The sequence below is a fragment of the Monodelphis domestica genome, chromosome 2 (genome assembly GCF_027887165.1).
Source record: "Monodelphis domestica isolate mMonDom1 chromosome 2, mMonDom1.pri, whole genome shotgun sequence".
Taxonomy (NCBI): domain Eukaryota; kingdom Metazoa; phylum Chordata; class Mammalia; order Didelphimorphia; family Didelphidae; genus Monodelphis; species Monodelphis domestica.
Window position 1 is genome coordinate 161,947,931 of NC_077228.1, and position 14,620 is coordinate 161,962,550.

The window sequence follows — 14,620 nt, forward strand, 5'->3', positions numbered from 1 at the left end:
TAAAATGTGCTGCTGATCCTTCACCAAAGAAGATCACTGAAAGTTGAAGCTAAGTATAGGTATACCTTGTTTTATTGCTCTTTGCAGATAATTGCGTTTTTTGTCTTTTTTTTAATTAATTAACAATGATGGCAACCTTGTGTCGAGTAAGCCTATTGGCGCCATTTTTCCAAAAGGATGTGGTCACATCCTGTCTCTGCATCACTCTTTGGTAATTCTGATAATATTTCAAATTTTTTCATCATTATTCTATCTGTTATAGTGATCTGTGATCAGTGATTTTGATTTTACTATTGTAATTGTTTTGGGGTGCCATGAACTGTGCCCATACAAGACTGGGAACTTTATTGATAAATGTTGTGCATTCTGAATGTTCCACAAACCCCATTTCTCTCCAACTTCTTGGCCTTTCCTATTCCATGAGACACAACAATATTGAAGAATATTACAGCAACTTAGCTGATAAAGCAGCAGCAAGATTTGAAAGGATTGACTCCAATTTTGAAGGAAGCTCTACTGTGGGGAAAATGCTATCAAATAGCATTGTGTGCAACAGAGAAATCTTTTGTGAAAGGAAGGATTAATTGATGTGACAAACTTCATTGTGGATTTAGTTTAAGAGATTGCCACAGTCACCCCAACTTTCTACAACTACCACCTGATGCCTGAGTCAGCAACCATCGACATCCAGGTAAGACCCTCCCCAGAAAAAGGATTAAGACTTCCTGAGGATCTGATAATGGTGAATGATTTTTAGCAATAAATCTTTTTACTAAACAAAGTACATACTTTTAAAAAGACATAATACTATTGTGCACAACAGACTACTATATAACATAAATAAAACTTTTATATGCACTGGGAAACAAAAATTCCATGTGATTTGCTTTACTGTAATATTTCTTTTATTACAGTGGTCTGGAACTGAACCTGTGATATCTCTGAGGTATACTGTAGACATCTCTGGGTGTTTTGTGTCTGTGTTCAATATGTGGCCTTTCCAGAAGTTTGAATGGAATTTAGAAAGATTTTTTTCCTATGTGTTGGTTCCAGCTCAGAGTAAACTGAAAATGATACTGAGATAGACTTCATATTTTCCCCATCATCACTTCTTACTGAGTGGGACAAAGGGTTGTTTGGGTGGGAGGAACATTAGCTTGGGGTGGAGAAGACCCAGATTCCTGTTGGTCACTAACTCACTTTGTGATCCCTGCTAAAAAAGGTTGTATATACCATAGTATTATAATTTTAGACTATAAGGTTCTTTAAACTTTATTTAGTCTATCTCTTACATTTGTAGAGATGATGAAATGGAAGCCCAAATTGGTAAAGAGACTTGCTCAGGCAAAGAGGGCCAGAAGTGGGAAAAACAGAATTTGAACCCAGGTCCTCCAAATTGAAGTTCAGCAAATCTTTCCACTCTAATAAGTAATTTTCCTCATCATTAGTGCCAACTGGGTGTCAAAGAGTACAAAGTGCAGAGCTTGGAATTCAAATCTGACCTCAGACACTTACTAGCTGTGTGATCCTGGGCAAAGTCACTTTACCTCTGTTTTCCATAGTTTCTTTATATGTAAAATGGGGAAAATAATAATACCTACCTCACAGGGTTGTTGTGAAGATCAAATGAGATATTAATTATAAAGCACTTAACACAATATCTGGCATATTGTAAGTGCTATGTAAATTTTAGGCATTATATAGTACATATAAATTATATATATTATATAATTAGGCATTATTATTAATACACAGCTGGACCTGGAGTCAGGAAGATTTGACTTTGAAACCTATATCAGACACTAGTTATTGGCCCTTGGAAACTCCTTTAACTTCATTTAGTCTTAGTTTCCTCATCTGTGAAATGGGGATAAAATCATAGCCAGGAATGTTGAGAGGCTCAATATTTTAAATGTGTACAGCATTTATAAAGCACTCAGGAAATCTTAAAGCACTACATAAATATCATATAACTCTGAAATAAGTCGTGTGGTCTGGATCACTTCTTGGGTTCTTTCTGATCTTTCTGATCTCTCTTTCTACAAAAACTAATGTTTCTCCCTCTTTGACCTTCTTAATGTGGAGGACAGTCTCACCACGGGACCTCTTGGTCCTACCACAACAAAAACCATGAATTTAGAGAATCAACTGCAGCTTCTTCTGCCTGTAAGTTTCAAATTAAAAACTGTCTTCACCTGATCCTGCCCCATTTATTTATTTTTAAATCCCTTTGGGTTTTTGCTCTGTCTCTTAGGACTCATTTCCTTCCTTGGTGTTCATAGCAACAGCGAAGTTCCTTTTTTGCTTTCGTTTGGAACACTTAGATCATGTGGCTTCTCTCATGCAGTTTCTATTTCTAGATCTTTCCTTTCCTTTAGTTGTTTTTTTGATTCAGGGCTTGTCAAAAGATAGCCCTCTCTCTTCCCTGGTCTATCCTTTTAAATGTCTCTCCTCCTTTGGAAAAAAAAAACAACAACCATTTTGACCTGTTCACTAGAAGACAACTTGGGTTTTAATTTCTGGCTACATAGCATGGAATTCCCTTCCCCTAACCATCAAAGCATTTGTGATTTTATGTATCAAATACCACACTATTAGTTTCTTTCAGGATCATTGATCTAGAGCTGGAAGGGACCTTGGAAGAGATCCAGTCCAATCCTCATTTACAGTCAGGGATGGGGTCCTGGTAGTTGGCATGACTTGCCCAGAGTCAAACAAGTAACATGCAGCAGCTTCAGAATTTGAACTCAGGTTCTCTGACTCCAGAACCACAGTTTCCTACACTGTGCCTTGATACTTTTTAGATAAGTTCTGGTGGATTTGCAAGGAAGTTAAATGAGTTGTTTCAAATTACAGTGATAGATAGTAGCAGAGGGGATTTGAGGTCTAGCCTCCTCACCCTCCTGCCTCTGTCTATACCCAAAGCACATTACAAATTCCAAAAGGAGTGAAGGATGAAAAATTCAACAGTGGAGAGTTTTGTCTATACTCTACAAAACTGACTTGACTATTTTTCTTCCCATTAAGTTAGTTAATTTTGAGCATAAATAATCTAGGAGTTTTTGTCAAGAGGCATGGATAGAGCACCAGACCTGGAGTCAGGAAGACCTGGGTTCAAATCCAGCCTCAAGTACTTGCTACTTTGGGCAAGTCCCTTAACTTCTGCTTGCATAGGAGGCAGGTAGGTGACTCAGTGGGTAGAATGCTGGAAGATACTGGGTACAGTCAGAAAGACCAGATTTCAAATTGAGCCTCAGATGCTTACTAGATGTGTGACCCTAGACAAGATTTCTCAGTTATAGAATTATAGATTATAATAGCACCAACCTCTCAGGTCATTGTGAAGATCTAATTGTAAAGCCCTTAGCACAGTGTCTGGCACACAGAAGGTGTTTAATAAATGCTTATTCCCTTCTTCTTTATTTGCATTAGCATTGTAGAGATTTGATATAAATCAGGTTGTTAGTTATTTTTCAGTCATGTCTGACTTTTGTGACCCCAATTGGGATTCTTGGCAAAGATCCTCGAGTGGTTTGCCACTTCCTTCTCCAGTTCATTTTACAGATAAGGAAACTGAGGCAAACAGGGTTGACTTGCTCAGGGTCACATGGCTAGTAAGTGTGTGAGGTCAGATTTAAACTCAGGAAGATGAGTTTCCCTGACTTCGGTCTTAGCACTCTTACCTACTGAGCCACCTAGCTACCCTCTACAACAGAAACATCACATAAAATAATGGTGTCTTTTGCTAACAGCAAATTTGGTATATTCACACTAATGACTTGTCTGCATCTGCTAGTACTCTGGTGTAACTCTTTCATCTTGGTTCCTGCTGCAAATTAATTATGGAGCTATTTCATGGTCATTCTTCTTAGAATTGAATAAGAATCCTGGGTTTGGGATTTTATGAGCTATAACTAACCATGCACACACATACGGGAATCTGTCAAAATGAAAGATGATTTTGTGAAGCATATGTGTGCCTCAACACCAAACCTCAAGCACACATGAATCTGAGCATTTTAAAAACCACCCTATGAGCTTTTTCCTCCTCCTATGCCAATATTCTTGTTTCTGGGATGGGGAGAGGCACACTTGTAAGTGACACTTCTCTTTTTTTCATGTCCCGATGCTCCTTTTTTCCAGTTCATTTACTTAAGTAGCCACAGAGGTATAGCTCTTGTTTCTCTTTTCTAATATAACCCTGGTTACCTATGAAGCTACAACATCCTCATTTTTTACTTCTCCAGTTGTCAGGCAGCTAAGTGATACAGTGGATAGAGCTCCCAGGCTGGAGTCAGAAAGACTCATCTTCCTCAGTCTTCAAATTTGACCTCAGACACTTACTAGCTATGTGACCTTGAGTGAGTCACTTAACCTTGTTTGCTTTGTCTGTAAAATGAGCTGGAGAGGGAAATGACAAAACACTCAGTACCTTTGCCAAAAAAAAAAAAAAAACCCAAATGGGGTCACAAAGAGTCAGATATATAGAAAAAGAACATAGCCTCTTTCTCCCACTGCCATGTTTAATTTCCAACCATCTCTGTCTCAAACTACATAAACTTCTTTATCATATATACTTAGAATGCTGTACAATTTGTGGGAACCCAAAATACATGGGTGGTGGCTACACCCAAAGCTGCAAACATCTTCATCTCTTCCTCCTTTAACTGGTAATATTTCATCTAATTTTTCTGGCTACAGCTCTTGAGAGATGACTCTATAGTCCTTTCTATATTCACCTGGTAGAAGAAAAAGCATACTGAATTTGTAGTTAATGGAGCTGAGTTTGAATCCTGACTCTGTCACTTCCTGTTTAAGAGGTTTGGTAATTCCCTTCACCTATTTCAAACTTAGTTTTTGCATTTATGAAATAATGGAGTTGGACTGGATGTTTCTAAGATCTTTCAAGTTCTACATCTATGATACTGAAATAGAATGTGGATGGGGCATTTAGACTAGTCCATTTTGGCCTCTATGTTGTAAATCCTATAGTCCTGTAACTATATCCAGAGTCTATAGTCACTACATTGCAAAGCTATATACAGTACAACAGTATGATAGCTAAGGAAACACAAACACAAACACAAACACACACACACACACACACACACACAAAAGCATGAAAGCCTCACCTAAAACCTCATGTTCTAGAAGTTTTCCTTAATGATTCTTAATTCCATTGCTTTTCCTCATATAATTATTTCCTATTTATCCTGGATAAAGCTTGCTATATATATATTTGTTTGCATGTTGTCTCCCCCATTAGATTGTGAACTCCTTGAAGACAAGGAACTCTCTTTTACCTCTTTGCATCTCTAGGGCTTAGTACAATGCCTGACACAGTAGATATTAATAAATGCTTGCTGTTTATTGATGTACTATATATGCTTTAAGCTTAAACTCAGACAAATATTTCTTGAAAGCATTTCTTGATCTTTGGGAAAGGAATGGACTCAGAACAAGAGAACTTAAAGTATTTTTCTTATGCTACTAAAGAAAAGTAAATATTTTGCACATATCTTTCATTTTTCACTGTTCATTAAGGTATCTTCCTAAAACTTGATCTGTAGGAAGGCTTGAAAATAACTGACTTTTCTCTCAAGAATTTCCTCTAGTATGAGTTGATTATTTTTGAATCCAAAATAAAATTCAGTGGAGAAAGTGGTTTCAAATTTGTTCTGAACTCAAAGCAGGTATTTAGTTCTAAAGGAGAAACAGGAAAGTTTAGAGTATTGATTTTTTTCTTTTCTTTTTTTTTAAATTATGATATATTAAAAAAAAACCCTTACCTTCCATCAAAGACTTGATACTAAGGCAGAAGAGTGGCAAGGGCTCAGCAATTGGGGCTAAGTGATTTGCCCAGGGTCACAAAGACAGGAAATATCTGAGACAAGATTTAAACCCAGCACATAAAATCTCCAGTACTAGCTTTCTATCCATTGAGTCACTTAGTTGCCTAAAATTAGGAAAGATTTTGACAGATTTCAATATGTTGAAGAAATCATGCCAACATGTCATTCTGTGATTGTTAGATACATCCATGTGAAATATGGAGATTTTAATGAGGACTTAGTTCACCTGGAAAATTTCCCATCATCCTTTCTTTTCCTGGAAGTTTTAAGATATAATATAATGAGAATGGGTTCTGTCTTCTCAGCAAGTGCCTCCTAGACCTCCTAATTTGAAATTTCTATCAAAAAGAGATAGAAAATTTTGGTTCATGAATTCCAAACCTAGAGCTTATAAAGATTATAGAAAAGATGGAATTGTACCTCATCTAATGGCCTCCAAATTCACTTTTTAAGAGTTTGCCCTTAGATCATCAAAATCTCCTTCACTCCCCATTTAACTCCTTGGCCCACTCCAGTTACGAAGAGTGAGATGATTTGTCCCCCTTACCTTGTTGAACTGGTGAATAGGCATTAGTCAGAAAACGAAAGTGCCCTTTGTTGTACCAGCAGATCAGAGACATATTTCCTTTCATCTTTATTCGATACTGTCCCCGAATCTGAGGGACTTCCGAATTATTCAGCATAGACAGAGGTAGGCCAGTGCAGTCACTTTTTCGGGAACTCAGCAGTCCACAGCAGTAAATATCTGTGTTGGTTAGGAGGAAAAAATAGTTAAGAATATATATATTGGCATCCTTTCCACATTGAGGGGGTTAGATGCATAGCACCCTGTGATCTGGGAAATTCTAGTAAAATTTTCTGGCCCTCTGTATCAAAGAAGAAGTCAAGTTTTTTTCTTTTTCTTTTAGGATACCTTATTATAAAATCTGATTTAAGTATTTGGTCACAGGTTATATGTAGATCAATATTAGGATAGCTCTACATTTCTAGCCTTTGTGTGTTCTCTTCTGGCTTTTGTGTCCTTTTCAAAAACTAACTTATTTTAATTTCTAATTTTTTGTTTATTTATGTTGTTAAAAGACAAAATATGTTGATATGTTCAATATTATACATATATTCTATCAATTTCCAAGTTTCTAAACTTTTTCTGTCATCCACTAGTCTTTGTGTATCATCTGCAGCTTCCAGAAAACTTCCTCAAAATTCTCATTTAATTTCTTACACTGACTACAATATATTGAAAACACAATGGTGAAAGTCATGATGTGAAAGGGATATCTGTGTGTATGTATATATATATGTACACACAATATAGTACCTTATAGTTCACATCTGTTTACAGATGAAGAAACTGAGGCACATAGAGATTAAGTGATTTGCCTTAAGCTAATTAGTTATCAAGTTATTTAACTTTTATCTGGCTTAGTTTCTTCAACATATAATATGAGGATCATAATGGCACCTACTTTTCAGAGCTGTTATGAGGATCAAGTGAGCTAACCATAAATTACCTAGCACAGAGCCTGGCACATAGTAAATATTTAATTAATACTTATTCTTTTTATTTCCTTATGAATGTCCATTTGTATCAGAGTGATTCAGGTTTTATTTATGGAAATAGTGAGGTAGTGATTGTTTATATGCTGAGAAGGAAGGGATAGGACATCATCAGAGAAATTGGACATGCCAATCATTATTTTTAGAAGATTAAATAAACATCAAAGTAGCATATAATGTGAACTAGAGAGAGGAAAAAAAGAAGGGGCAGGTAGACAGGTTGGGAGATGAATATAATTTTGTTGTTGTTCATTTGTTTGTCAGGTTCAACTCTTTATGACTTCATCTGGGATTTTCTTGGCAAAGGTTCATGGCTTGCCATTTCCTTCTCTAGCTCATTTTACAGATGAGGAAACTGAGGAAAATGGGATTAAGTGGCTTGCCTAGAGTCATATAGCTACTAAGTGTGTGAGACCAGATTTGAATTCAAGTGCCTCTACTGTGCCACTACTAATACAGTAGTTATACAGAATAAGAACTCTTTGAAAGTGGGTTATTTTATTTCTGTCTTTGAATCCCAGGGCCTAGCTCAGTGCATTGCCCCTACAGATACTTAATAAATGCTTATTGAATGGATAGAATGAGATGATTGTCTGGTCCAGGATGGTAACTATGGGAATTTCCAAAAAAAAGGGAAGGAAAAAGCATCCAGTGATTGGATGTGAAGGAACAGGGAAGAGTAAGGGGATGATATCAAGGTGGCTACTGGGAATAGAATCATATTCATTCAATGAACATTTATAATTTTATAAGTAAAGTCATTTGCATGCAGAGAAATGAGGTGGGCACTGAGAAGGACAAAATAGAGGTAAAAGACAGTTCCTGTCCTTCAGTGAACTGACAGCTCTATTGAGACAGGATTTGTACTCAGAGATATAACTATAGTGGTGGAAAAGACACTGAAGAGTCAGGAAGCCCAACTCTTACCTGCAATGTGAAATTATTCCACTTAAACATAGGGATAGGGATTACAGCTGTGATTTTAATGATCTAGAATAGTTACATCACACTTAAATAGAAGGGGGAACACTAATCAGAACATAAGGATCCCTGGGTATATACTGACTTAAAAAACACCCCACATATTAACTATTTATTTTCGATTGAATTTTTATTTATTTTGTTAAATATTTCCCACGTACCTTTGGGAAATGTACTGATTTGTGCTACTTTTACTCTCAGAGGTGCTGTGGGAACTCAATGGGCTATGTTTGACACCTTTGATCTAGAGAATTCCCCAATGAAACTCCCTTTACCCAGGCTGGACAGCTCCTTGCCTGGAGCCTTGGGAGTTAAGAAACTTGCTCCAGGTGAAGCAAAATGTGTCAGATACAGGACTTGAAAGGAGGTATTTCTGACTCTGAGGCCAGCTCTCTAGCTATTATACAAGACTGACTCACTTAAACAAGAAAAAGTGAAATAACAATGTGAGACAGAATAAAATTAAAAGTCAAATGAGAATTCTGAGAAAATGCTGGATCCATTCATAGAAATAACAAAGCCTATGGGGCAGCCAGGTGCTTCAGTATGTACATTAAAAATATAGGGTAGGGGGCAGCTAAGTGACTCAGGGGATTGAGAGACAGTCCTGAGGATGGGTGGATCTGGGTTCGAATATGGTGTCACACACTTCCTATATATTTTAACTTGGGCAAGTCACTTAATTCCCATTGGCTGACCCTTACCACTCTTCTGCCTTGGAACCAATATATAGTATTGGTTCAAAGAAGGTAAAAGTTTAAAAAAGAAAAGAAAAAGAAATAGCAAAGTCTAGTGGGTGAGGGTCATAAGGAAACATTATGAGGTTGGTCTTAGACATGAGGAATTTGATTTAACAATGGAATATAAGTAAATAAATATGAGAGAAGTGAATTTCTTCTTCAAAATTCATTTAAATAGGACAAATATTTATTAAGAATCTATTTAAGTAATTGAAAAAAGCCAGTGGAATTAGTAGCTAAGGTTGCACAGATTGTTTAGTCACTGTTGTGAATTAGTCCAGGTTATTTCACCACAAGCATATTGTATTCTCTCCAGATTTTACTTGGCCCAGCTGTGAGAAGAGAATACCAACCTACCTTGTAAAGAGAAATTAATACTGAAAACAACTTTTATGAAATTGAACTTATATTCTCTAGAGGATCAGACAAGTTTCTCGATTTCTACGTCTTCCTCTTTACTATAATTATAATTATTATAATCTCTCCTTTGGGACTTCAAATTGGCCTACCAACCAGATTTTATGGAAAGTTTTCTCTTGTCACAATGAGATAATAATTATAAAGTGCTTAGTGTAGTGTCTGGCAGATTGTAAATGCTGCGTAAATATTAGCTATTTTATTTTCCCATCCCTCTTTTCTCCTTAGATTACTGAAGATACATCATCATTTTAGGCTCACTAGTTGATGGGTCAGTAGTTTTAAAAAATATATATATTTTTTAATTCACTCAAGAATCTTTCCTTCCTCCAACTATTTCTGAGGCCAAAAAAAGAGATTTTTTTCTTGTTCTTATTCTCATAAATGCTCCCACACTCCAACACCAAATTTGTCAGATGCTGTAGGTGTCTGATAAAAGTAGAAAAAGAGGTATGAATGAGCCTTTTGCTAAAAGTAAGAGTGAATGAATGCTTACTCATTGCTCATACCTCTTCAACCACTCTTACCAAGCCCCCAGAGTGGGAATGAATCCAGGATACTCCCTTATATACAACAGCAGCCAGAGCAATTTATCCAGAATAATTTCTCTTCCTACCCCCAGAGTAGGAAAATATCTGTTAAAAGAGGGGGAAAAGGAGATGCATGATAAGAGTTAAAATTCTGCTTTTAAAAATGACTTAAAGCATCCAGGAGATGAGAGTCTATTATTCTTCTCTACTAAAAAATGCTTCACTGTCTGATTCTTGCAAATATTGCAGTTAGGAGCAATTTGAAAAATGTTCAAACATGGTAGAACTGGAGTTCATGCTCATTCTAGAGGAAAGGCAAAAGCCCAGTCTAGCAGAGACTATGTTCACACCTCTGTAATCTTTTATATAGATAAGTGTTGGCAAGTTGGTCCATTCTATTTTAAAGGGGTCTGATTTGTACCCCAACAGGAATAAAACTATCAGGTACACATTTTTCTTTCATACATCACAGAGGTGGTACATCGAATCGATACAGAGTCACGTCATGTCTCAGCAAAGGACTGAACAGTTTTAGTGGCTTCTAAAAAGAGGCCTGAGATATTTTCACTTGTAATTCAGTCTTTTAGAAAATCAAATTTTAAATCTCATAATTTCTTTCATTGAGGGAAACCCTATGTATCCTACCTAAATTACTGAAATTAGACTACTGGGCCATCAATTTAGTTAAAAGAGACCTCAGATATCTTCTCATTGAACCTTGAAAGCAGTTTGGGATACTGGAATCAGAGGATTTTAGTGAAAGTCCTATTCCTGAGGTTCTTACATAGGTGATTTGGGCAAGTCATTTATTCTCCTTGGGTCTCAGTTTAGGCATATGTAAAAGGAGGAGTCAGATTCGATGGCCGCTGTATTCCTTCCAACCTTATATCTAGGATCCACCTCATTTTCAGATGAGAAAAAAGAGACTTGGAGAGCTCTAAATACTCTTCTTGGCCTTCAAGGTGACTTCCAACTCTAGAACCTAGATCCTAGAACCCTAAATTAGTTTAAATTACTTCATATAGACTATCAGTGATAAAACCAGGATTCAAACTTAGGTCCTTTGACTTCAAAATCAGTATTTTCCCCACCAAAACTTGTAAAAAAAAAAAAGGACAAAGGTCACATATGGAAACAGCTGAGGGCAGAGGTGGTCTGCTAGGGGATCAGTCATCACTTACTGTCATTTCTGGGTTATTGAGTAAATTAAGGATACAAACTTAACTCAAGATACCCTAAATCCTCAGTAAAATTTCTTTCCTTTCCTAGAACTAGGGCAACTATAGCATAAGCCTTCTGGAAGACAGGCAGCTGCATGGCAATTCAGCCTACTCATTTGCATCAATGGAGGCTTTGTTTTTGAAACTGGCTCATGAGATTATTCCATGACTACTCCACAGAAGATGACATTTCCGTAATATCTCAACTGGACCTTCTCTGCAAAAAGTCTGAAGCTGAATCACACATCCAACTAATTAAGTGGGCAATTTTCCATTTAAAATAATCTTTGGCTCCCGATCCATAGTTGAAACTGGTGAAAGAAGGGGTGCAAAGGGAAGTGATCAAAAAGAAGATACCTTTACCTTTTATTTAAAACAAGACTTTCAGATAATCTACATTTGTATTAGTTAAGGAAGTATATCATGTACATTTTGGAAAGTCTTCCTATTCCAATGCCTCATCTTGACAAAGAAATGACCCTGGACTTCAAACCCTATGCCAATGGATGGCTGAACTATTAGGTTCTGCCAAGTTAAAAAACTTTGATGGAAGCACTGGAAATAACTATTTCAAAAAGAGTCCCTGGATAGAGACCATTGGTCTTTTCCTTAACACTTCTGTGACCATAGCAATATTTCTTAATCTCTTTGGATTTCAATTACTTCATTTATAAAATGAAGGGGTTGGACTAGATTAAGGGGTTTATCTTTTGTGTGTGTGTGTGAACCCCTTTGGCAATCTACTGAAGCCTTCTATAAATACCTTCTCAGAATAATGTTTTAAAAACACATTAAGTAAAGTATATAAAATTATGCAGGAAACCAGTCATATAATTTATCAAAATATACAGGGTATTCCAAAAGTCTTCATGTAGTCCCTAAGCTTAAATAATTTTAAAACTACATGAAGATTTTGGGGACATACTGGATTACAAACACAAATTCTTGGACCCCCAAGTTAAAAAATCCTGGGTTGGCTGGGGTCTAAAGTCTCTTCCAGCTTTAAACTCATGTTTCTATGTTGACCTATAATCCTATACTGAAAAGGACAAGCCTAGTTAAGATCTGAGAGATATCATCAGAAGTTTGGTATTCAGGTAATGAATTCTTTTGGCCATTACAATTTATGGACTAATAAAATAACAAGAGGTTGCCATTCATGTCAAATATATACACTGATAAAAATAAAAGATCTTTGAGGAACTGACAAAAGAAACATAGAATTGAGGATTTGGGGGCGGGGGGCAGCTAGGTGACTCAGTAGACAGAGTCAGGAGGTCCTGGATTCAAATCTGATCTTAGACACTTTATAGCTATGTGACTCTGGATAAGTCACTTAATTCCAGTTGCCTAGCTTTTACTGATCTTCTGAACTCTGTGTGTTTGCTTTTGCTCTTAATACTCCCACCAAATTCTTGCCTTTAATGCCCTTCTAGTGAGTTGCAATTTTTTTGAAATTCTGGATATGTGAGTCTTTTGGGGCTGGCAAACTCAGCCCCCTAGAAGGGCTTAAAGATTTCTAGCCAATCATTATTCCTGAGAGGAGTGACACAGAACAGTGGACAGAGACCCAATTTGAGTTAAAGTCTTGCCCCTGACATATACTGGTTGTGTGACCCAAGACTAATCATTTATTTCTCAATACTTTAAGCAACCCTGTAAGACTATGTGTTGCTGAAAATATGCAGACCTGCAATAGGAGTGAGCTTCCTCACCTTGGAAGGTTTTATACTTGTCTTTCAGTCATGCCCAGTCCTTTACAACTCCATTTGCAGTTTTCTTTGCAAAAGAAACTAGAGCGGTTTGCTATTTTCTTCTCTAGTTCATTTTACAGAGGAGAAAACTGAGGCAAACAGGATTAAGTGATTTCCCTAGGATCACAAGGTTAGTAGATTGGGCACCCAATCCACTGAACCACCTTGATGCCTGATTCTTGACCCTACTATGTCTAATATTTTAATACCTGACATAGGATGAATGGAGATTCCTTGTATTGTGATTGAGAGGACTGTGATCCTGAAATGTGTGCCAAACTTTAGAATGGCATCAGATTTCCCAGCTGGTCAGAGAGCTCCTTGCATCACTAGTTCTCTCCTCTCTTCTTCACCCCCAGCAGACCATGGTAGTCTTTTTCTCAGCCACTACAACAATGGATAAAAGCCAGCCATCTTTCCAAACTTTTGTGAAGGCAGTTTCACTGTTACCTGAGCTAACCTGCATTCTTCTGTGAAACAACACTATTTTTGGGAAGGATTATGATGGCAACCTGGTGAAAGCTTATGGACATTTGCCCAAAGCACTAACTAAAGAAGTATAACTGTAAAAAATAATTATGAGCCCCTGATCAACTATTCTTAGAAGCTAATTATTTGGAGGTCAAATTCACTAAGAATAGAACATACACATGAAGAAATAGCACCAGAATCTTGAACAGAGTTTTATTGACAGGGTCCTCAAGGTAGCCTCTGATACTATAAGTTTTCAATGTAGGACCATATCTATGTCTGACCATATATCTTCCCAGAGATTTCATTCAATAATTTCTAAGCAACTACTTTCAGGGAAAATCCACATGAGGAACAGATCATGCCAACTCAAACCTTGTTTCTCAAACTCTTCAAACAGGGGCAGGCTGGTGATGCTGGGCCCCGTGAAGATGATGCAATTCTTGCCTGCTGCATTTCGACAGAGACTCTTGGCCACCATGCTGTGGAGTTGGGGCTTATTCTTCAGAGTATCGAGACCATCTGCCCCACTGCCTTCTTTCAGATGGACATAAATCTTTAAGAGAAAGAAACATACAAAGAAAAAGAGATAAAGCTAAATGAATCACAGTTTAGCCTAAGAGAGTGGTTAGGTAATAAGAAGACTGGGTTCCTGATCCCTGAATCTACTACCAAGTGAATTATGACCTTGGGTAAATTATTCCTAAGGCTTAAGTTCTTCCTTTTCTCACCATCTCTTGGCCTATCTCATGGAGGTCTGCTTTTGATAAAAAAAAAAAAAACTCTGATCTTCAAGATAGTGTAGACATCACACTCATTCAACACAGGAAGTCCACGATTCAGAATGTGCTGCTTCAGTTTAGAAAGACACACGTCAAGGTAGAGTTGAAGGATTAATCTACATCATGGTAATTTCCTGCTTAATCAGGGTGTAGTTAGCATTACTTATAGCTGAGGTCATAAGGGAAGATCCTCTCATATAAACAAATGCTGTGCAAGAGATTTACTTGTCACTATTTAAGGTTTAACAATTTTACACTCTAATGTAATGAAATCAAATGAGAGTCTTACACAAGATGAATAGATATGTGCAAAGGT

At 36.9% G+C, this 14,620-nt stretch overlaps 1 protein-coding gene across 1 annotated transcript in view; it reads right to left on the reverse strand.

Annotated features, from left to right (window-relative positions):
• Positions 1-14,620, reverse strand: part of PGBD5 (piggyBac transposable element derived 5) — a 166,672-nt gene that overhangs the window by 6,124 nt on the left and 145,928 nt on the right. Inside the window, exons 4-5 of the mRNA XM_056816139.1 lie at positions 13,898-14,078; positions 6,400-6,597 (exon numbers count right to left, since the gene is read on the reverse strand). Coding sequence (XP_056672117.1) covers positions 6,400-6,597; positions 13,898-14,078 — 379 coding nt within the window. The remainder of the gene's footprint in view (positions 1-6,399; positions 6,598-13,897; positions 14,079-14,620) is intronic.